Raw genomic sequence first — 23,960 nt, 5'->3', positions numbered from 1 at the left:
TTGTTAATCTCACCTAAATCATTACTGGGCCTAGCTGGTTTGTCTGTACAAGAGAGTGGCAGACAGCCTAGAATACATGAGTGTTGCTGGCTTAAGTGCAGACAGATGCTGCCATTTAAAGTGTGTAGAGAAACATGAACTTCAAACAATTCTTTTTTAAATTCTTCAGCTATCAGACGCCAGGGCATCTTAGTTAAAACCTCCCCACCATCCTTTAAAATGCTTACGTTGAAGGCCATTTAAAAAACTAATACCTGAGCTGAAAAAATTACTGTATACGTGAGCTGCAATTTTTATGAAGCGAAGACACAGTCTGAACTTGTTGTCTTAAAAGTCTCAGTGTGTGACGGCATCATATTGAAAACCACACGGATCTGACAAGACCTTATCAGATCGAATATACACGCATGCCGTACAGAACAGACAGGACAGTGTCCGTCTGCAGGATTCAGTAAGGGCCTGATTCAAAAAATGCGGCCCCAGACTTGGGAACAGAGCAGCTGGGAGCTGACTCCAGTTTGGCTGCGTTCACAGCTGCGCTCTGCTTCTCCAGTTTGATTCCAGACCCTGGCCCTTTCAAACGGGACAGTTTATGTGGCACTGCATGGACCAGAGGAGTGACAGTCACCTTCCATATCACCCAGCCAAGAAGCATGACAGACTGACAATAGCTGATCTCCTTTCATTACAGTTGATCCCATTGACATTGCTTCACAAACAGTAAAGAGCAAAAAGCTGGTGGCATTCACATAGACCCCGACAGAATAGCGACAGTATTAGAGGAAATGCCAACAATGAGGAAAGGAATGTTGTCCAGTGGCTAGAGAAAGGGGGCTGACAGTCAAGTCTCCTGGCTTTTATTCCAGGCTCTTCTATGTTACTAGGTTACTTAACCTCTTTCTGCCTCACTTTCTGCTCTGTACAGTGAGAATAATTGTGCTTGCATATCTCTCAGGGGCATTGCAAGGTGAAATTAATCAACGTTTGTCTAGCCTTTTCCTTGGTGGGTGGGGGGAAGGTGCTATAGAAGTGCAAAGGAGGGACATTGTTTACTAGGGCTTTGAGTGAGACTTATCCATGACCTGGCTTCAGATTGCCAGTAACCCTAGGTTTAAACCCCCCCCCCCCACACACACACACACACTATCTAAAGCTGTGAAACCTACAGCAGGAGCTTCAGAGCCTCTGCTCAGGCCCCAGTGTAGGTGGGAGGTCTGGTAGCATGTAATTTGGCTCAGATTGCGCGCTGTGCTCAAATCGAACCAAGGCTGGCGTTAAGTCCCTCTGCACAAGCGCCTACTGGGCGTGTCTTTGTGTGGCAGTGGGAGAGAATGAACCTGCTCTCCTTGCACTGGGTTTGGGGCCAGTCTTGCCCTGCAATAAGTGAGTGCAACTTCAAAGGAGCTGCACCTGCTTACACCAAGGCTAATTGTGGCCCTTGACTGAACAGGGGAGAATTCAGGTTCTCAGTCCCATGGTGGAGTGGTTGCTTTTAGGGATTATTTTAACAAGTCATTCTCTGTGGGGAGGAGGAAGGCGCTTTTTAGGTCTCAGTTGAAAATGAGTTTGGTTGGATCCTGATCTCCGTTAACACTCAGTGCAAAGCCACCTCACAGCTCTTGAGCTTTGTATGAGACTGTCCTCTGGCTGGAAACAGCAATGGGATGCTGCAATCCTATGTAGGAACATTGGCAGAGCGGTCGGGGGCGGAATCATAGCCCACCTTATGCCTTGCTCAAGTTAGTTCTTCTGGTTTCTTTCACAAGGCTACATTCTTCCAAACGTTTTCATTTTATTTCATTTAAAGGAACATCATTTCATTTTGAGCGCAAAACTTTAAACTAAACAGCTCGACGGGACAATATCATTTTGACACATTTGTCCTCATATCCTCCAAGTTCATATGGGATCTGTCGCTAGACAGTGTGCTTTGATTGGCAGCAAGTAACTCAAATGAGTGAAGTGTTCTGTGACCTTTTGCAATGTCGCTGAATGTAACTTGTGCCACCTCTGTAGTGAGACTGTGAAAACGGATAGGTACTAGTCGGAAACAAATGCTAGGAAAGTGTAAAGTGTGCGTGTGTGCATTAGACATTAATTTTGTCTGTAGTTTTAAAAAACTAAAACACTCTGAGACATTGTTAATTTATGGGGATAAGTCCTGTCATTGTGTCACCTAAATCATGGCCTAATTCATTGGCATTTAAATCATGTTAGGAGAAGCTTTCTGTCACTTAGTTTAGAAAGGTTTCTTGCTAACATAGTTTGACTGGCCAGTGTAGATCAAGCAGTACCATTTTTTAGCCAGTTCTAGGGAACATTGAAGGAGCATTTATCGGAGCCCCAAAAGTTTCAGGTGTCGATAAGATCGAATGGAGGTGCATGTGAAAGCGAAAGGCAGTCTAGGTGGGAACGCGGTTACATTTAAAAGAACGGGAGTTGAAACCCAGCCTGGTGATACTAATCGCTGATGGTCTGAGCCAATATTATAGATTTGTCTTTGCCAGATGGCTCCATCAATACTGTAATCAATAAGGAGTTTGCCTTCATGTAGTACGAGATGACACTTCCCGTCATGCTCAGGCATATCTAGTCCTGCCTGTCTTTCCAGGTGAGGCTGCTAACTTTCCAAACCAGAACCTGGCTGCAAGCTGCAGCCTCGACAGGAACCTGGTTTGATCTACACTAAGCTCTGGCCTGTTGTTGTTGCCTGTTTGGCAAGAATGGTTTTCAGTCATTCTGGTCAGGCCCTGGGGGTGGGCGTCTGTCCCAGTGAGCAGCCCCAGAGGTGAAAAGCCCACTGAGTCAGTAACACAGACACAATGACCTGGTGAAGACTGCTCTAATTAGAGAGTGTTTTGTACAAACTGGAGGTCAAGAGTGTCAGCGTGAGATCAGTGTTGATGGAGTTCTGCACCCGCGCAGGCTGGAGAGCGTATTATAGGCCTAGATGACAATAGAGCTTGGTGCATGGCTGGGTCAGCCTGGAGAGCTCTCGTCTGATTGTCCCAGTGCGAGGGGCGAGCACCTTCCTTCTCTGAAGAGCCGTGCCTGTACACTCACGTATTCCACACCGACAGCGCACTGTGTACGAGAGAGACAGGGCGTCTGCTCGGTGCTACTGCACGGTACACCAAAGAACAAGACAGGATCCTTTTCTCATTCAGGTGCCAAATCTATGGGATAACTACCTACTGCACTTGGATGGTTCCGGGAGGAGCTATCTTTCTGGAATTTAGGCAGAGTTGGGGACCTCAGCTGCTGATTTCCGATCCAAAGATTGGTGCTGTTCAGATCAAGTTTTTGGTTTGGCCCATTATGATGAGGGTAGCCATCTGCAAGCTTTGGACCAGGGTCCTGAGTTAAGGGGTGCAGGGAGCTGACCCAAACCCATCAACCCCCCTCTTTACTTTCAGCAATAAGAGAATTCTAGTTCCTAACCTCCCTTCTGGAGAAACTTACCTCCTTATGTGCTCAGATGACCAACACTAACAACTGAATCCTCACAATTGCCTGGTGAAGAAGGTAGATTACTATTGTCCTCATTTTACACGTGGAAAACTGAGCCCCGAGGCCACCCAGCAAGTCATCGCAGAGCCGGGATTGGAACGCAGCACTCCCAACTTCCCAGTCCTGAACTTCTAGCCGAGGGGTGGCCAACCTGTCGCTCCGGAGCTACATGCGGCTCTTCAGAAGTTAATCTGTGGCTCCTTGTCTAGGCACCGACTCCAGGGCTGGAGCTATAGGCATCAACTTTCCAATGTGCTGGGGGGTGTTCACTGCTCAACCCCTGGCTCTGCCACAGGCCCTGCCCCCACTCCACCCCTTTCCCCCAGAGCCTCCTGCATGCCACGAAACAGCTGATCGGGAGTGGGAGGCACTGATTAGCGGGGCTGCCAGTGGGTGGGAGGTGCTGGGAGGGGGAGGAGCTGATGGGGGGCTGCTGACGTACTACAGTGGCTTTTTGGCAATGTACATTGGTAAATTCTGGCTCCTTCTCAGGCTCAGGTTGGCCACCCCGACCTAGCCACACTGCCTCAGTAGTCACAGGAGTTCTTGGGAGATACGTTGTTGGAGAGGAGCTGGGGAAGGCAGCCGTAAAGAGAAAGCAGAACGAAAAAGCAGAGAGGAAGAATGCACTATGGATTGTGTGTTGTGAAACGCTAGGCAATGCACAGTCCCTCATGGACTAAAAATGTCATGTTAAAGAACATTGCTGCTTATCAACTACTCTTGGGAAACCAAAAGCCAAAGCGCCAGTCCAGAGAGGAAATCTTACCCCCAAAAAAGCACCTAAGCAAATACTGTGTTGAGATCATGTAACGTGATTACAGACAATAAGCAGGAGGTCTGTGGTCTCCCAAAGCTGGGGTTCTTTGCACACACCTGTTTTAACCTTTCCAGGTCTCTGACAGGCAGCTTTGTCTGATTCCAGGCACCCCGGAGCTAAGCCCGGCTGAGCGGAAGGAGCTGGAGACCAAGCTGAAGGAACGGGAGGAATTCCTAATTCCCATTTACCATCAGGTGGCGGTGCAGTTTGCTGACCTGCATGACACGCCAGGCCGAATGCAGGAGAAGGGAGTCATTACTGTAAGTATAATGGATCCTGTCTTAAAGGCCCAGCACGTGTACATGCACTGAATGCAGCCAAGGACATTGTCACAGACTGAGATGAACAGTGCAGCCATTTCTGAAATCTCCCAAGCCCCAGCCCGTTACTGATAGAGCAAAGCAGGATCAAAGACTCGTGCACCCCACAGGCACCCAGGAAACCTCATGCCCAAGTGCCCTTTCCCAACAGACCTTGCCACAGCAGTGTCCCTCTCTAGTCCCGCCCTCTGCCTGAGTTCGGCCAGCTCCTTGGCTTAGTACTAATGTTTTGTGGTCCCACGCTTTCATTTGTCAGCCTGCAACCAGCTGATATATTAAAAAACTGACCAGACACTTCCCTTTCCAGTGGCAAACTCTTCGTTCGCAGGCAGATAGGAAGGAAGTAAAGCCACTAAATGGATGCACTCTGTGGTCTTTGGCTGACCCTGTTTGAGCAGCAAGTAGAACAGATGGGCTATAGCAGAATAGTAAAGTCCAGTTCCATTGTCGGAGCTTTAACCTTGGCTGAGTTAGTCGCCCGGATCGCTTTTCAAATGCAGTCTGAATTTTATTTTCCCTGGGGAAGTTTGGAATGTGGAAGTGTTGGGGATTTCCCTCTGAGGCTGCTTGATTCTCATGATGTGCTGAGATAGCTGTGTCCCCCATTGGAGAAGAGAAGAGAGTTTGGAAGGGAGTGGAGAGAACAGAGGGGCAGGAGGCCGGGTTAGTATGACACGGTGGGAGGTTTCAAAGCTCAGCACTTGGAATACTTTTTGCCATTGTGGTTTTGTTTTGCAAGCAGCCTAACCGAACATATCCAAGTCTGAGCCTTTCCCCAGTCCCTGCCTTTATACCCGCTAGGGGCTAAGGGAGCACATGCTTCTCTGTGAGCGGAGGTGGACGTAAGGGTAAATGGACAACAATCCACCAAAAGTTTGCTCTCTGGTCCCCTCCCATAATAGACTCTCCCTTCCACTCACCTTCTCGCCCCAAATGGGTACAACATTCCTCCTCTCTTACATCTCCATTTTCTGCCCAAGTGAGCCAACACACCCCAGCAATCAGCTATGCACTGCCCTGCTACTTTGCTACACCTCTGAGCCCCGCTCTGATTGCAGTGGCCAGGTCCCAAGGATCCCGCCTTAATCTGTGGGAGTTAAATATGGCTCTGGGTTTTCTGATCTCACTCATTTCCCCTCCTTCCCCATCTGGGTCTTGCGCAGGATGTTCTAGAGTGGAGAACCTCCCGTACTTTCTTCTACTGGAGACTAAGGCGTCTTCTGCTAGAAGACTTGGTCAAGCAGAAGATCCATGATGCCAATCCTGAGCTGACAGATGGACAAATCCAGGCCATGCTGAGGCGCTGGTTCGTGGAAGTCGAGGGGACAGTAAAGGTAAAGCAAAGAGTTTCCTAAGGCCATGCTGCTCCCTGGTAGTACCCAATTGAGTTCAGTGGCCTTGCACCAGGGACAAACTGGGTCCCTGGTTCTAATAGCAATGCCCTGCATGATTGACTGTGCAGAGATGGGGACAGTGGAGTGAAGTCCAGAGGCATTCCTGATGGCTCCTTGAAATCGGGCTGCTAGGAACGACAGGGCAGCTGCATATTCCAAGCCTGAGGTTGTTCTCTATGGATGACAAGATGTGGAAAATGCTGGGTCTTTATAGCAACATGGTCAAGTGTGAATACGGAATAGGTCAAAGAGGCAAAAGGTTTTCCCAAGTGTGGTGTTGAAGAACATGCCATTGGCAGCCCATGTTCTTGCCGTCCGTTCTTATAAGTTCCTGGCTCTTGTAGCAGAAAGTCTTTGCTTGCTTCTCTCCCCACCCTGCCCCCCTTCAGAGGTTATAGATGTAAAATATCCTTGAGCACCTACATTGCTTAGGCAGGATTTGTGTTTTCTGTAGGAGTGATGCATCCCAATGGGTGATGTAGGATATACCATTAAAAAAAGAACCAAGTTGCAAGAAGAGGAAAGTACGTTTGGAAAATTAGTCCAAACATACTGATTGGGAGTATTAAGTATGAACATGACATTTGTCTGCTATAGCTACTTAAAACACAGCCTTGAGCCGAACTGTCTGCAATGGCCTTTGGCAGAATTTCCAGTGGAAGCTGGCACTAGAAGTTCTGCAAGTGTAAAAGGAGGCTTAACAAAGAGGAGTGTTTTCTGCCCTGAAGAGGTCAGAGGGCCGGCTAGCTGTAAGATTTCCTGGGAATGGGAAGAGAGCGCCTGCTACAAAGAGCTGCTCTTTCTCAGGGCTTGGGCTTCAGTTCAACTGCAGAAGAAATATAACATTGACCACCACAGTTGATATTAACTGGGCTCCTTGTTGGCAGCCTCCACAGAGGCCAAGGACTGAATGGGCCATGGAAACAGCACCCCCTTTTACCCTTAGAGGTGGCCTCTCCGGGTCAGTGCTGGGACAGTATGTGGGGAAAGCTGCATACTGTACTATGTGATAACTCCATGGATCTGCAGAGGATCAGTCTTCAAGGCTGTCAATTCAGCCCCTTTCGTAAGCACTAAATTCACATTTATAATGCAGCCTGCCAACCTAGTGGAAAGGGATTCTTCACTATATAAAGGGAGTAACATAGTGGAAAGGGATTTTATATGTATATAATTAATGTTCTCCCCTGTTCCCTGCATTTAGTCTATATATTGGGGGTGGGGAAGAAAGAGAACATAACTAATTAGCCACTGGAATCCCCAAGAATGTGAATTATTCTGTTTCCATCATTTGAAATGCGGAAACTATATAGAATGTTCTAAAATGATGGCTCAGTATTTTTAATAAATACCCAGTTTGAATAATGTAAATGACTGAATTCCCTCCTCCCCTCCAAACTGTGTGAGAGAGAAAAGGGGGGGGGGGGGGAGACTCACTCTTGGCGTGAGACCTTTATATCCCAAGTTTCAGTTCAGAGTGGGCATCGATTAGGCAGATCCCTGAAAAACGAGGGTCTATTACAGGAGGTGTTGAAGAGCCTTAAGTACAGCAAAGATTGTCTGCCTTTCAAATAATGCACACTTTTGCCAATGGTTTTACTCCTTCTCTGGAAAATAGCTCATGTTAATTACTTGGATAAAACCCCTTAACAATGAAAAAATGTTTCCACATTTTCCCTTTTCTTCAGAAAACTTTCTTCTCCTTTTTGAATTCTTGTGTCATCATTCAGCCCCTCTTGTTCTTCCCCCCACCTTTTCCCCCCAAAAAGAAGAGGAAATGCCAAAGGAATTTCTGAGACATTGTGACAGTAGAAGTGAGTGATGTAATTCTTTTGTTTCCCTTGGAGAAGTCCTGTTACGGTGTTGTAGCTGAAATCACAGGAATTGCCAGCTTGCAGATAGTGTGGCAGTCCTGTCTGCCATTCGGGTGCAGAGCTTTAGAAAGGGTTTGGAAATAAGAAGGTAGAGTTGGAATTTCAAAATCTGTTGAGAGCTGCAGCAGTTAGGGGAAGTTGTGATGCCCTTACAAAAACTGAGACCTCGCTGCATTTGGCTGTATCAGCCTCATTAAATGTACCCCGTCTGGTGCACAGCCAGTCTGCTTACCCAAAAGATTATTATTGGCAGCATGAGTCAATAATACTTAAAATGCAACTGGCCACTAGGCGCACAAAAGATACAAATTACTAAAAACAATTATTATTTTGTATGCCAGTAGCACCTAAAGGCACCAACTACAACCAGGGCTTCATTGTGTTTGATGCTGTACAGACACACAGTAAAAGGGAGCGCCAAAGAGCTTACAAGGTAAATAGACAAAGGCTGTGACATTACCCCCATCTTACAGACATGGAAACTGAGGCACAGAGAGTTTAAGTGACCTCCCTAAGGTGTCTCACACAATCTGTGATATAGCCATCACAGGAACTGCTGAACCCAATCTCCTGAGTCCCGGTGCCTGAGCCCCCGGACCATCCTTTCTCTCTTGTTGAGGTTAAACATGGTGGGAATAAATTCTCTTTTTTACATCTAGAGATTTGTGTAGAAGTGGCTGCAATGTGGTTGTAATACCCTCTGATCGATAACTGGTATTTTAGTGTCTATACAAGTCATATTAAGACATGAATAACAATATTTGGCATCTAAATAGCACCTTACAAACGTTCATTAATGCTTGAAAAAACTGCATAAAGCCTGGGCTGACATTCCCATCTTAGAGAAGGATGCACAAGGCAAAGAGGGACACAGTCATTGTGATGCTGTTCTACCTACATTGCCCACACTGTTTCTATCCATCACCAGAGCCTGTTAAGGAAGACCACTTCCAGCTCTGCAGAGCAGTCTCCTAAAGCCCCTTTTGGGCCTCTGATGTAGAAGCTGGGGCGGGGAGGGTAGTACTGAATAATGTGCAAAATCTTGTACTGTGCCTGCAGTTCTGAGAAGGGATCTGTTATCTTTATGCAGTTCTTGATTTTTTCCAAAGGAGCGATGTGCCGGTCTGGCACCTATCCCTGTTTTATGAGGCCATCCTACTTCTTGCAAACTAGGAAAGCAGTACAGTGGTGTCTCAAACTTCCTCTGGGGCTGTCCATAAGCTGCTTCTCCTTAACAGGCTGCTAAAGGTGATAGAGAGCAGTGGTGAGAGAGAGTTGTGGGCAGCTCGCGAACAGGAACTCTTTCATGTTCTGGCCCATTGGCTTTATTTCATCTGATCGTTTTGTTATTAGTTTTTCTTTCTTTCCTTCCTCTTTTTTTAATTGCCTGAATTCTGAAGTGGGCAATCTTTGAAAAAAATCTCTGAAGCTCCTGTTTGAGACTTTAAAAATAAAATAAAAATCTCAAACACTCTGGGGCTCTGAAAGGGGAGGAGAGAAAAAGTTTTCTCTGGAGGGCAGCAGGCTTTCCAAGGTAATGTCTGAGCATCTTTAGAAGCGGGCATCTCGTTAGCTAATACATTACACCAATCAAGGAGAGTTATCTTAAGCCACAATTAATCTGCTCCCTGGCATATGTTGATAGGAAAGCATCATGCTGTTTCTTAATTAAAAGCAAACGGATTAAAATGATTAATAAGAGTATTAAATATTCTCCTAAACTAAAAGCTTTGGGATTCTTGGGTAAATCTAGCTTTACGCAGGTCTGCAAACCAAAAGGCATTTACTGGGGTTTTTTTCTCCTTCCCCTGAAATCCTCATAAGCACCCTACTTTGTATGCAGTGGGCATTTCTTTCATGTCTAGCAGCAGAAGCAAGGAGCAAAAACTAGCAAGTTTAAAATAATAATGAAATAAGCAAAATGTGGAAGCTCAAGTGACAGCACTAGATGCATAGTACTTAGAAAAAATCCCAGTCTAAGACCCTGATCTCAGACGGATAGGGAACATAACAAGTGTTTTTCATACTCAAACAATTGATCCGACCGTGCTGATTTTCAGCACCCCAGAAGCCTTACCACTTACCCTCACCTCATTGGATGCCTATTGGTTTGTTGTAGGGTTGCTCATGAGCACAGGCCTATACGTACCCTGCTTTATTGTATGTGTGTACGTGTGCTAGTCTGTGATGGCTGGCTGACTTTGTGAGGTTGCTCACGCATACTGATCTGCACAACCGAGATAGTGGTGTGTTGCTATAGGGTGGCTTGTAAGTGCTGGGGTGTTACTTGTGTCAACACAGGAAAAGAGAGCATTTGTGGAATGGGAAAAACTTGTATCAGTTTCCTAAGCCTATGGAATTCTGTGCAAGATTAAGGAACAGACATGAAGCATGTCAGGCTGGATGTGTCTGTTAACTTTTTTTTATTCATATCCATAAATTATCTTGTGAGCAAAGAGTAAACCATACTCGCAGCGAGCGTATTGCTCTAGAAGTATGAAATTCACTCAGAGGGCAACAGGGTCTCGGATCAAATCCCAACTTACATGAGAGCACGCTGCAGCTGGGAAAGCCTGCAACTACAGGAGGTTATGTGGAAAATGAGAGAGAAACCATTTTCACTCAGTAGCTATTATACTGAGAATATTTTACTGTTTCTGCAACAATGTTAATGTTTTGCAAAGAAATGTATTAATCTGCCCAACACTCTGGTGAGTTCAGAAAACTTTTCCTTTAGGCGAAGAGACCCATAAAACACACAGTCTACCAGCCTGGACTCATTTTGGGCTAGAAAAATATCATTGCTATCACGTGTTCGGCACATATCTGTTGGTCATCACCAGCGTGAACGTAGATTCCGGTTTTTCGATAGCATGTAACATTTCAACGTTACTGGGCATCCAATCCAAAAAAACCATTAAAAGGGCCATCATTCAAAGAAAGAGTCTAATTTTGACCAAAATTGGCAGAAAGTTTTTAAATACAATTGATAATGTAACTCTGAACTCAAAATAGTGCTGTTTTGGAAAGTTTGGGAAATCATTAGCCCCAGGTGATCCATTTTCTCCTGTACTTCTTTTGTCTTTGGTTAAAGCACAAGTCTGGAGTCATAGGAAGCTTCCTTGTACCAGGGAATACATCAAAATATTTGTCATTATTTCTAGCATGGACTGATTTGAGAAAGTGTTGTCTCCTATTTTTATGATGTTATGCTGATAATACAACCCCCTTCCTCTTAATTTTAAAACATATCTTTTTGATGTTATCCTTTTGGCTGGAGATGCAAGTCGAAAGCATGTGTGGTACCCTTGTAATTACCTGTCACTGAATACAATGGCAATACATGTATACGGCTTAAATTGCTGTAATGACTCTTAGTACAAGGGCTGTAGAAGGTCTGGTATGAATATATCGTGTGAATAACAAAATTAACCCATGTACTCTTATGTAACCCCTCCATATAACTATGAGCTACCGCCTGCCTAACACAACACCCCAGGAGCTATGTTTACTCGCAAAAATTAAGCACGGTAATGTGCAGACACTTGAAACATTTCTACTGCCCCTCAGAATCTGTCCCTGCTACACAAGTCACTGTCGCATGCATTGGAGACCATCTCACGTGATATTTGCCTGTCCTTGTTGCATGGGTGCTCTCAGCTACTCTGCACAAAGGTGGGGCTGGCTTCTGGAGCAAAATGTCCCATGCTTGCTCTCAAACTGCCATTGTTGATGGGCTGCTTGAAGATCCTGGACTGTTGCGTGACTCCATTTTGCATGTGTCAAGTGCTGCCTGAAGGAGGCTGTTGCTCATGGCAGTTTCTCTCTTGTTTTGAAATATCAGCTGCAGTGTGTCAGTAACCTAACTGGGGGCTGTTCTTTATAGGTCTGCTCCTGTCACCTACAACGTGGTCAAAGGGCAGAAACGCTCAAACATGGTCACATGGCCCAGGTGCTACATCAAGCTCAAAGGGAGCGATGTCTCTGCCTGGTGATGGCTTCATAGATTAGGACAGTTACTTTGAAGTCATTGCAGGGGTTGACCTAACCAGAGAGTTCATGAAGACCCATGCAGGAGTTGAACCAAGTAGGCCTTGCTCAGTATCACTAGCAAGATCTGAAGGCAAGTAACTGCAGTCCGAACAGCAGCATACAAATGCCACTGGCAAGAAGTGTTGGCCCTTCTAATGATTTTTTTGGATTGGATGCCCAATAATGTTGAAACATAACATGCTGTTGAACACCTGCTCCACTCGTGGAATCTGTGTCCACCCTGGTGATGACCACCGACATTTTTCTAGCTGATGGATTACCCATCTCACCAACAAGACCCCCTTTTTAAAACCGACGGGGAGCCTTACACTTTTGTCTCCAGGTCTCAGGCCTGGAATTCCTTCTGTCTTCTTGAGTCGGAGACTAAATCCCTGGCAAGCCATAATGCTTATGTGGCTTTGTGAAGTATTCAAGCGAGAGGCAATGCTGTTTCCAGCCCCTGAGAGGTGGTTGGTTTTTTTTTTTTTTAATGCACTCACCTCTTAAATTACTGTGTTGAGCTCATTGTCATTCTGACGTTAACTTCGTAGGGATAACAGCGAAGGATAGTGCACCTTTAAATGACGAGCTTTGTGTTTAATTACCCAAATCAAATGACATAAATATGAATGAGCACTAATGATGGTACTTGGTTTTTCCGGAAACCATTAACAAAACGATTCTTAAATGATTTGTAAAGAAAATGAGAGGAGAAAAGAGGAGCAAGAAGGCTATTAGGCATCTAACACACTCCTGAATTATTATATAGTCAACTACCTAGCAACTATCAGGCTAAATGATCTTGCAAAAAAAATTTGTGGCTGAGGCTTTTCATGGTTGTAGACACCTTGACCTGTTGTGTTATGCTCACATCTACTAAAATGGGGGTTAGGTGTCTTGGTTGGTTATGGACTCAGAGGACTGACAAAGTGCTGTAGTGACAATGTGCGGTTTCTCTTAGATGTCAGACTAGAGGATCATGCGGGCCCCTCGTGGACCTGCACATCACGGGCAACAGAACCTCACCCACCCACTCCTGTCATAGACCTGTCCTCTCTGGCTTAGTTACTAAAATCCTCAAATAATGATTTAAGGACATCAAATTGCAGACAATCCACAATTTACTCCAGTTCACCAGTGACCCATGCTAAACAGGAAGGTGAAAACTTCCTTTCCCTTGTAAACTGCCCCACACAACTGCTGCTTTGACTTGGAAATAGAGGAGTTTGGTTTCATAGGTTCTAATTCTACTTGAGGAGCAGCTAAATGCAGGAGCCCAGGGAATACACTTATCATTGACTCTGAATCTCTTTGTGACTATTTCCCATATCACCAAACCATTCTATAATCTAGTACAACAGATGCTCTTCTCCAGAGAAGCCAAGTCCCAGAATCCTGGCAGTGGAGCATTTGGTGTTGCTCTGGTCACTGCTGGGAGAATCTCACTTTCTCCTAAACTTGCTGGGACTTTAAAAAGAACACAGAGATAACAAGTACGCTGGTGCCTTAGATCCGTAAGAGCAGCTTTGCCTACTTGTGTGTAGGGGCTGATGGATGTGTGACCGATAATTGTGCTGTCACTGAAGGGACCCCTCTGAAAGCTCTAGGGCATGGGCCCTGATCGTAAAAGAGGTTTTTGGAAATCGGGGGTAAAGTTTGTCATTCCATTGCCTCATGAGAAAGAAGAGGTCACCAGCCCTCTGAGCGGAGGCACCTCTTAGAGTAAATAACCCACAGCGCTAAGTGTTTTAAACTGGAGCTACTGCCTCCATGTTTCCATTTAATCACGTTAAGAAAGGAGGCATAGAACAAGTACATCATTCTCTGACTTCTGCTAATTGTTAGTTGCATTCCATAGCCATAAAAGTTAACTGCACCAGGAAATCACAAAGGATCTTCTTGCCTAATATTTTACCCACAGTTGCCAGTAATTGCTAATTAAGTTTCAGAAATGGTAGCATTGGGAGCAGGACAGTGCAATCTGTCAATGGAAGTTCCATAGGACCCCAGTGCACATTTTGGAACCATTTCAGGGACACTCGCTGTTTGTTTGCAGGCGTACTTATGGGATAACAATAAGGATCTAGTGGAGTGGCTGGAGAAACAGCTAACAGAAGAAGACGGCATTCGCTCAGTTGTGGATGAAAACATCAAATACATCTCCAGAGACTACATACTCAAACAGATACGCAGGTAAGCCAACTACTGATTTCCTGAGGCAGAGCTCTAGGACAAAACCCTCACTGCCCCCTTTAGTAAGTAGAAAAGCTCTCTCTACATAAGGGATTTTTTTCCTAAAATTTTCTGAGGTTGTAGTAACAGTGAAAGTTGTCATTTCACCTTTTCGGACGAGGTCTGGAGATGCAGCAGTGGGAAATTTTGGGACAGGGAGCACTAGTGTAGGCAATAAGACCAAAGCAACTAGAATTTGGCTATCAAGGTGTCCATCCAGGTAATTATACAGCCCTCCTCACAGCAGTTTCAGAACACCAGTGAATTTGTGAGGTGTTTTAAATAAAGGGACAGGGTGAGGTTGAAATCAAGTTTTTTGTTTAAATAAATGCACTTAGATTGTTAAAACTGAGCAAATTTTAGAAATCTAACCTTAAAGTTTTTACTTGCTGTCATATAAAGTTGATTGGATACAAAACCTAAATGTGACTGTTTTTACAATACATTTTGAGTTCAAGGTGCCTGTAGTCTGTGAAAGACACTCAGCTCAAAATGTCAAAGGCCCTGCTTCAGCCCCACTGACATTAAGAGCACACTTTGCTGAAACAAGGTCATGGAAGCCACAGTAAAACAGTTGTGGTGTTCCCCCATATTGATACAAATATAGGAAAATTAAAGTGGTTCCATTCTCTAAATGTGAGGGGGTAGTGAGGAAAGCTCTCTGAGCTACACTACCCTACCATCTCCTGTTAAAGGCTTAGCAGATATTTGGTAGGGCACAATGTTGCTGCAGGCTTTCTTGGATACGATTTCTTCTGTTTCTCAGTCTCACCTAAAGGATGAGTTCTCTGTTCCCTTCCACAAATCCTGCTGCTGCTCAAGTACAAGAGTACAGAATATGCTAGCTGCCTCCCACCCTAGCTTTTCTCTGGGGAAACTGGACCCAGTTTCTAACATCCCTTTTATTCTGATTAATTTTCAAAGATCATGCAGCAGGACACTGTGTAATCCAAATGTTGACACTATTTTCTCTCTTGTTAGGTACCAAAATGCAACTTTATTACAGACTGGAAAGCCTCCAGAGGCTTGCAGCCTTTCCCCAAAACTAGAGTTAGAGGGGAATGTGAGGTAACAACCAGGGAGTGCAAATGACATGACTGTGAGCAGCCTTCTGCATCAGGGAGCGCAATGCTCGCCGCCGCCTCTTTCTACCCATCACAATCCTTGACCCTGCCCTGACTTTATTCTTCGGACCCTCTTCCTCTTCAAAATGCCATTGGCACTCACGTGTACATTGTGCATTGCTTGGTGCTGAGACTCTGTCCTCATCGTTAATCTAAGAGCTCCTTGAGCTCAGTTCGTAATAAACCTCTTGCTGGCTTGTCCAGACACTTTTAAAAATCCTCTATTTCAATTACCCTTTAGAGCAGGGAAATGAGAGCAGGTGAAAATCTTCAGGCTTACAGTTTGCACACTGGGCTGTACTCCGCTTGCTAAATTTCTCTGCCAAGTTGGACCAGGAGAAAGGGGCTAGCAGTTGGGGTGAGATGGGTGCGGTTGCTAACCCTCTTGTCTTTGCAGCTTGGTGCAGGCCAATCCTGAGGTTGCCATGGATTCCATCGTCCACATGACCCAGCATATATCCCCTACCCAGCGAGCTGAGATAGTGCGTATTCTTTCAACAATGGACTCACCTCCTTCAACATAAGAGCATCTGTTTCCCACCCTCTTCCTTTTCCTGCGACAAAAGGCTCAGAGTTGCCCTTTGTCTGCTCAGTGGTGAACACTGTACTGAGAAGAGGAAGCAAAAGGAAGAATGGTATTTTTAGTTTTTAAAATCACACTGACCCGAGGGAGCATGCTCTCTGGCCCCAGAGACATAAGGAAAACAAAACTGCTGAGGAATTAACTTATGGATGTCTAACTGTACCTTATTTATTTAACAAAGAGTGACTGGACCAATGCATCAGCTAGCTGTGTGGCTGCCTTCTGAAAGCAGTAGGAAAAGGCAATGAAGGGTACTGTGGTACCATGAGGTCTTAGAGCAGCAAAGTAAGGGCTTTCTTACACTATGCCCTTCTCCCACACACCCCCAGTCTGGTGATGGTGGTCTTGTTTCAGCAGACAAATGTGCCAGTGGCATGCTGGCTGGTCAGGGGTTTGTTAAACGCACATGGGAAGATACTACAAAGAAATGGGAAAACCGTATTCGTTCGTGGCTCTGTTACGCTGGGGAGGAGCTAATCCTGCTCTCCTCTCTGATGGTCGCAAGTTTCATTACATGTCCGTCTTGGTTGTTTACTTCGTACCTGTTATTTCAGTATTTTCATTCCAGGAGCTATACTGCAGGCTTTCACGGTCTCAGACAGGGCAGAGATGAAGTAGTATCCTGTAAAAAGAAAAATACTTAGAAAAAGCTACCATTTGCCATGGATCCAGTTTATGACAGTAATAATTATGACCTATCACACGGGTTAATTCTGGTCCCCTCTCTCGTGTGTCTGCAGAACTATATTTATATTCTAACTGCACATTCACAGGCTATTCCGTTACTTATTCATTCTGTCTCACCTAGGAAGCAAACGATCATTCCATAAAGATGGGGGAAAGTGGCAAAAGTTAAAGTCACAGAAATACTGAAATTAAAACCAGCTCTCTGTCTCACAACAATTTTTTGTACTCTGTTACCGAAAGTGATGTTTTTAAAATGAAAAACGCAGCTGCTCAGGCTCTTGTGTGGACAGAGGCATTTCTGAGCTCGTTAGAAAAATGTAAATGGGAGTCTGGGTAATGTTTGTATATTGGGCTTTTTTCCCCTCCCTTACCATTTTAAATGTGTGGGAGTCCTCCATCCATGTACTGAGGAGCTAATGGCTATTACCCTAACAGCACCATCTATTCACTTGATCCTACCCTTCAGCAAATTGTCATTTTCTTTGTCTAATACTTCTATTTATTATTCATTTGACAGACTGACATGGCTAAGTAAGGCTGCACTTAAACCCCCCCTTTAAAAAAAACAACTTTATCCCAAAACTTTCTGGGAAGGTTTGACACAGAGGAGGCCTGGTAAGAATGTCATCATTAGGCGTTCTGCACAAGGATTTTAAATTGCTTTGGCAGCTAGGTTGATTTCTCCTCCCCCAAAAAAACCCCAGCCTGTATTTTTACTGAGGGTTCCTGGTGGTGATATAGATGACAGCACAACATCTAGTCTTAATTATTTTAATAGGAAATAGGTCTCAATGTGAATCAAAGCATTCACATCACTGAGGGCTTGTCTACACTTACCGGAGGATCAACACTGCAGCGATCGATTTAGCAGGTCTTCACTAGACCCGCTAAATCCACCTGTGATTGAGAAGAGTAAGGGGAGTCAACATCATGTAGTGTGGACCCCACGGTAAGTAGAGCTAAGCTACATCGATTTGAGTTACACTATTCACATAGACAAGGCCTAATTGTCTGATCTTCTACAACTTTTTTCTTATAGAAAATCTGAAGTAACATGTTTCTCCAGAAACATTTTTTAAAATGAACAGTATCAGACATTATAGAATTTAGACTGGCTGTTTGTCCCATAGTTACTGTAAAACAATATTATAGAGATGCTTCTACAGTTTTATCTCTTCTCAGCAGTGTCAAACTGGTGTGAACCATAACAGGTAGGCTAGTATCAACAAGCCTAGTTTTTGCTAAAACATAAAATCAACACAAGTTTGAGGCATTTGTTGTGCAGACCAGACCCATCCCAAAGCCATGTTCACTGGCCCTGACAAAGGGTAAAAATAGCTTCATATCCCTGCTGCCAAGTCCTCACTGCTACTTTTAGCAAGACAGCACAGGTATGTCTACACAAGCTGCAGCGAAGACATAGCCTTCCACTGCAAGCACAATTCTCTCAACTAGTAAGGATTTATTGGACAGACTGACTGTTGGCCCTTTCCATTGTAGCAGCTGTCAAAAATCAACTTTTCACCAAGAGTTGGTAGGCCCTGAAATTACATCTGCTTGTGTTACTGGTGCTCTGATGTACTTAGTAACTGTATAGAAAGAGCGGAATTGCCCATTCTCATGCATTAAAAACATTTCTTTGGTAAAGGATTCTGGAGCCTTTAGGGGTCTCACTGCTGAAGCATGTGAATCATTTCTGAGATAAGAGCCTCATTTTAAAAGATTCGGGAGAAGCACTTTTCCATCCCACCCACTCATAGACAAGCTAGTGCAGCTCTGAGGAGCCTTGACAAAGTACATATTCTGAAGATGCTTGTAAGCATTACAACATTTCAGTGCTGTTCTTTTTTATACAGGTTAGCTTATGATGTAAGAGCTGTTAAAGTTAGCACATGCTAGTTTAGAAGCTGGTTGTGTCTTCCTTCCAACTTTGCCTGACTGACAAGCAGACGCAAATTACCAAAGGGGCTGGTTTTGGCTTAAATTGTCCTTAAAGCAGTTTTGTTTGTTTCATTCAAACTGACTATAATCTAATAGTAAATGGCTCCGCCCTGCAAACAACCCTACTATTAACATCTTAATTAAACTTGAAGCATCACATAAAAGCCACTTTTGAGGAGCTGCCCAGCTTCAAGCTCCCCTTTTCACGTTGAGTGTGACAGCCAGTCATCCCAGAGACTAAGACCTTATAGCAACACTACCAGAAAACGAAGTCTACTGTACATATTAAGTCCTGCTCTGTGTCTATTTGCAGTTGGGAAAGGACGCACCCTGGCCATGTTACTGCTGGACATCTATGGTACTTGCTGATGTATTTCACTTACCTCAAGTTTCTTTTAATAAAAAGAATCTGTTTAAGACTCTGCTACAAGTGGAACCATGTATTCCGTGCGTGGGGGTTTTGGTAAGCACTCCCTCTTTTAGCTCTAACTCAATTCAATGGAGGCGGTTGTTTATGTAGAAGACATTAAAGGTGATATTGCACCAGACTGAGTTCTGAGGAAGTTCAGATCCAGGCATGTGACCCTGCCGCCCAAAAGCTTGGCTAAATTCACATCTAGAGCTGAACTTCGAGGTTCAGGCCCATTACTTCAAGAGTCTGGGCTGCTAATTCCGCTAGTGGGTTTGCATGGCCACCCCTTTCATTTCAACTTGCACTCAAGCTCCATAGATCACACACAGTTTTAAAATGCGTACTAAGTCTGGGTAGTTCATGCTTAAGCCTGGGAAAAGACTGTACTATGTAACACTTAAAAGCACACGTATTTTCACCTGTTCTCGTAAGTTGCCAGCCCTTTTCTTCATTTCATCCCCTTTGTAACTTCTCACGCCGTGAAGCCAGGGGCTTAATTTGTCGCATCTATCGTTCCCATGATATCAAACTACTAAAACGTGAATGCAGGAAAATCTGAGTTCTGAAATAGAAAAATGTTTATAGTCAAACACAAATATACTCAGTGGAATATAAATCAAGGCAACATCCAGCACATTAACATTCTTGCCTTCTTGTTACAACACACAGGAGCTGATACTCCTCCATCAACACCTGGCTTTAAGAATGGTTGAACATTTCCCAGCGAAGCAGAAGGGGAATGAAATCGCACCTTGCTTTAATTTCACTTTTCTTTTTCACATGATCAGTTACGAACAGTTTTTACCACACTGGTTTGTGGCAAACTACCTAATAGATGCTTTAAAGTGCTAGGACTAATTCCTGTCCTAGATTTAAATCAATCTAGTGTTTTCCGGGCCTTGAAGCCTGTGTCTGCTTTACCTGTATTGGTAAACTAAGGGCAGAACAGTTAAGTCCACGTGTCCGTTCTCACTGCAGATAGAGAGAATGCCATGAGCAGTGTACACCCACTATACAGTTTGACTATAAATTTATTTGAACCCTGAACCAACTCCTACACTAGATATGCATTCACAGAAACTCCCACCCAGAGCTTCTGAAATGGAATTGCAGATATAGCTAATTTAAATGTTTCCCCCTGCCAGCTAAGTTACAAACATAAATCCAATACAGACTTCACCCCACACAGGGTTTTAAAAATCTCCACCTCTAATTAATGGTAAGTATTTAACACAATTTCCAACTAAATTGTATCAACCCAGCAGTTCCAGTTATTTTCACGCATTTCTTGAACCAGAATCCTGAGGGTTAAAGAGAGAAATCACCTTAACAATCATAATAGAATTTAGAGGGGAAAAAACCTACTGAACTCCAGAAATGCATTTAAAACTCTTTAGCCTAAAATATCTACATATTCAAATGCCAAGAAAAGTGCCAAAGCTGTAAGCTTTCAAAAGCCCAAGATCAAAGTGCTATCATCTTTTAATTTAAACCTTTTGTTGCATCAACAGTCTCAAGAGGGATGAGAGAGATCAAAATAAAAACTGAAACAAACTGTGGCTTTGTAGCTGTTTTTGTTTTAGTCTCTTCTCTCAATTTGGGCCACAAAATAGGTCAGCTCCATTACTGATCAGCCTTCCCACAAATATTTAAAACAAATTGAATTGCACACCCAATACCCATCACAATTACGCCAGGCACAATAACTAAATTAGCAATTCAACAAAATAATTGGAAATGCGATTCTCTCTATTCCACAGTCTCCCTCGGGGGTTTAGCCGATCTATGGGGGGAAAACTCCGCTTTACTAATTCTGCAGCTAATTAGAGACACACTTGTAAATGAAGTTGTTTGTCTGAAACTTGAAATTCTCTGCTGGGGGAGAGGAAAAATTCAGACCCCCCCCCACCCCCAAAACACACACACACACACACCCCTACCTGATCCACAATGTCTTTAAAAGGCTATAATGCACATACAGCTAGGAACTAATACGCAGATATATCATGAATTAATAAGGAATTAATATTCTGTTGGGAAAAATCTTACTCACTGTTAATTGGTAGTATTAGGAAAACTTACTGGAAACCATTCTGGTATCACTGTCCTTATTAATAACCATTTACACCTTTTGACCGTAAAATAGTCCTGCAATGAGAGCGGGAGCATTTTCTGCTAACTCTCCACAGCACCCTGCCTACCTTTCTGTAGAGACAGGGAGTCTATGACTAGCCACAGCCAGGTAGACAGTGGTTCACCAGCTATTAGGAAGCATTGTTGTAGAGAGCAGGAGTCAGAAGCCTGGCTCCCCTTCGATTTGCTGTGTGACCATGACCTGGTCACTTGATTTGTTTGTGCATCAATGTAATCCTCTGTGAACTAGACCTCGTACTCACCTGTGGTGGGCACAGTTAGTGTGCAAAGTCCGAAGCCTGATACAAGCTTGGTATTACCACCACCACACTAATGAGTAAAAGGAAAATGGGACTGGTAAAATTTGCCTACAGACACAGACTTTTACAACCTCCAATATAGCCAGACCCTGGCAAACAGAAAGATTCACTTAATTCCTTTTCCAACTAAACGCATGCCCCACAAGAATCATGCCCTACAGAGCATTGGGCAGCCACCATTAGCCCAACATTGGAATGGAAATCAGGACTAAATATTTAATAGAACAGCAGTGGCTGGGGTAAGTTTCTATTAAGGTTTGAATTTTGCAGGCCCAGAGAGTCTGTGTTTAGGGGAGACCCAGGAAAAAAAGACTTACAATATGGAATTTACAGACCAACCTGAATTCCAGAACTTTGAGGTACTTTCTGAGCATACGAAACACTTAGGCCTTGGGTAATTTGCCCTTTTTTTGCTGTCGGAATAAGCTTTGCGTCCTAGCCGGTCTCTGCAGTAATTCACATTGACCACAACACCACCTCCTAGCGAGGCCAGAGCTGATTAACTGCAGGCTGCCCTACCACTGGACTCAGCCACATAACCACTCGAGGCACTCCTGTAGATGGCTCTGATTAGCCCCTACTCAAGAATTACACAGGCTGTGTTTCGGCTGCCAGCATATTCAGATCCTGGAAACGTACCATTTGCACATCAGGAATAAAGAACTGACCTTACCAGCAAGGTTAGCAGATGAAACGGGGTCCTTGCAGGCTAAACCTTCCTTTCTAAGGTTCCCTTGATAAATCACACTAACCAGGTAGGGGGAAGAAAAAGCCTGCTTAAATGCTGATAAGTAAATTCAAAAGCATCCTTAGTAGGGCTTTGAATCACTCTTATCTCTTCAAACAATATGAACTAGAAGTTATCACATTTGAAGTGTTTCATGTAACCCTTTTAACACTACCTCCAGCTACGACTTTAAAGGACACAGGAGTCAAACTGAAAAGGAATTTTAAACCAGGCATGTACAGTCAGCCCCTCAAGTCAAAGCAACGTAATCCTACGCCGAGAATAGGCGCCGGACTTGTTGGAGCAGTAATGTAGGATACGCATGTCCGGCTTCCTTTTAATGGTTGCTCTAACTGCGTAAGCGGCGTGAAACCATTCCGCCGACACCAACTTGGGAAGCGGCTCATTTCCTCCACTTGATGTCCCTCAGAATTGTGGTGATTAAATCATGAGATTTTTTTGTAAGGTCGGAGGCTTTCAGCTATTCAGAAATTAAGTGGTGGTATTGTTCAACCTGCGGGGAAAATACTTCTGGAGTGTCAGCCCACGGTCTTGCTGGTATGTCGGGGTGCGGGGAGAAATGACCCAGAGCTGCTGCTGTATTGGCTTATGAGGAATGATGTGGAAGAGTCCTTTGCCTTAGCCACCGCAGACCGTAAGACAGATCGCAGTGACTGGCTGTGGCTACTTTTGCAGCCTGTAGGTTTAGGACCGTCAGGCATGCTCTGATGTGTAGGCTACATTTCTGTCTACTCAACATTAGCCTGTTAATTGACACGACATTGCTCAACACTAGGACACTGAAGCCTGCTTCCATAAAGCCAGCCTTCCCTTTGCTCACTGTGACCTACATGTGATGTAATGCTTCTCCTCTTCCTCCTAGGACACAATACAAATATAGAGGCTTTGTCCACCCCCCAAACAGCACTAGTTAAGTAGCACTGCTTACCCTTGATTCTTTGTGGCTGGATTTCGCCCCTCCGCCAGCCTGCCCTCGTACATTGCAGGGAGAGCTAAGACTGTTGCAAACTTCACAGCATAAGGTTATTATTTGGATCCAGGAATAGAAAGACCAATAGTGACATCTGCTAAGTTTCTCCCTGGCAAATTTTGACAAGTCAGAGCCCTGGAAAGATAGGAGAAAAAAAATATATCAATGTGCTCCTATGCTACCTACAACGACTGCTTTGCTGCGAGTGGACATCAAGATTTATTCATCTACGCTACATGCATTTTGTAAGACAAAGTCAATGCTCACCTGGGCACAGATATTTTATAAACCCAAGAAAAATGTTATATTTTCTACAGGGGACAATAACTCTCCTCCACCCACTGATCAAGAGGGCCACAACTGGACGGTGGCCAGCGAAGGATCACGATGCAACATGTTGATAAGTTTCAGCACTGGCATTTCCGTATTGTTATGCAACGCACGGCTGCTCTCTTTTCTTGCTGTGGCGCTAGACAACTCTCAGGTGCCTAGTGCAAAGGAGATAAGGAGAGCGGGGCCAACTTATTTTTGAATCAGCTGAGCAATGGAGCTAATGGCTATTGCCTGGCTGCAACGTATTGTAAAGGTGAATCTTTGGAACACTCTGCTCAAGTTTACTTAAAGCAAAGAACTGATCCATTTTCTAATTCCATATTGATTATAAGATCAGTTTGATGCAACTGAATCTATTCGTGTTTAACCAAAATATAAGTGCCTTTACCCTGTAACGAAGAAAATGAATATTCCATCGCCTGAATTTTCCATCAGCCTTCAGTATGAACTTGAAAAAAAGAAAATATTTTGCTTACTGGTAACTTTCTGTTCTTCGTGTTCCTTGATACTGGGGCGTAGAGTTTGGA

General features: G+C 44.2%; 1 protein-coding gene and 1 long non-coding RNA gene across 5 annotated transcripts in view; one reads left to right on the top strand and one right to left on the bottom strand.

Moving 5' to 3' along the window:
- The window catches only part of ACACA (acetyl-CoA carboxylase alpha), a 209,200-nt gene extending 190,261 nt beyond the window's left edge, over positions 1-18,939 (top strand). For all 4 annotated transcript variants that reach the window (XM_048824490.2, XM_048824488.2, XM_048824493.2 and 1 more), the window contains 4 exons: positions 4,436-4,590; positions 5,814-5,984; positions 14,007-14,143; positions 15,704-18,939. In XM_048824490.2, coding sequence (XP_048680447.1) covers positions 4,436-4,590; positions 5,814-5,984; positions 14,007-14,143; positions 15,704-15,830 — 590 coding nt within the window. In that variant the 3' untranslated portion in view covers positions 15,831-18,939. The remainder of the gene's footprint in view (positions 1-4,435; positions 4,591-5,813; positions 5,985-14,006; positions 14,144-15,703) is intronic.
- LOC125624131 (uncharacterized) lies at positions 14,063-23,903 on the bottom strand. Its single transcript, XR_007353210.2, has 4 exons — positions 23,822-23,903; positions 23,059-23,235; positions 19,349-19,491; positions 14,063-16,511 (listed from the first exon to the last, which is right to left on the bottom strand). It is a non-coding gene; the product is annotated as an uncharacterized LOC125624131 (long non-coding RNA).
- Between the last annotated feature and the right edge of the window lie 57 nt (positions 23,904-23,960).

Source organism: Caretta caretta, chromosome 17 (genome assembly GCF_965140235.1).
Source record: "Caretta caretta isolate rCarCar2 chromosome 17, rCarCar1.hap1, whole genome shotgun sequence".
Classification (NCBI taxonomy): Eukaryota; Metazoa; Chordata; order Testudines; family Cheloniidae; genus Caretta; species Caretta caretta.
The sequence above is the reverse complement of the archived record's forward strand: the minus strand, read 5'-3'. Positions and strand labels throughout refer to the sequence as shown.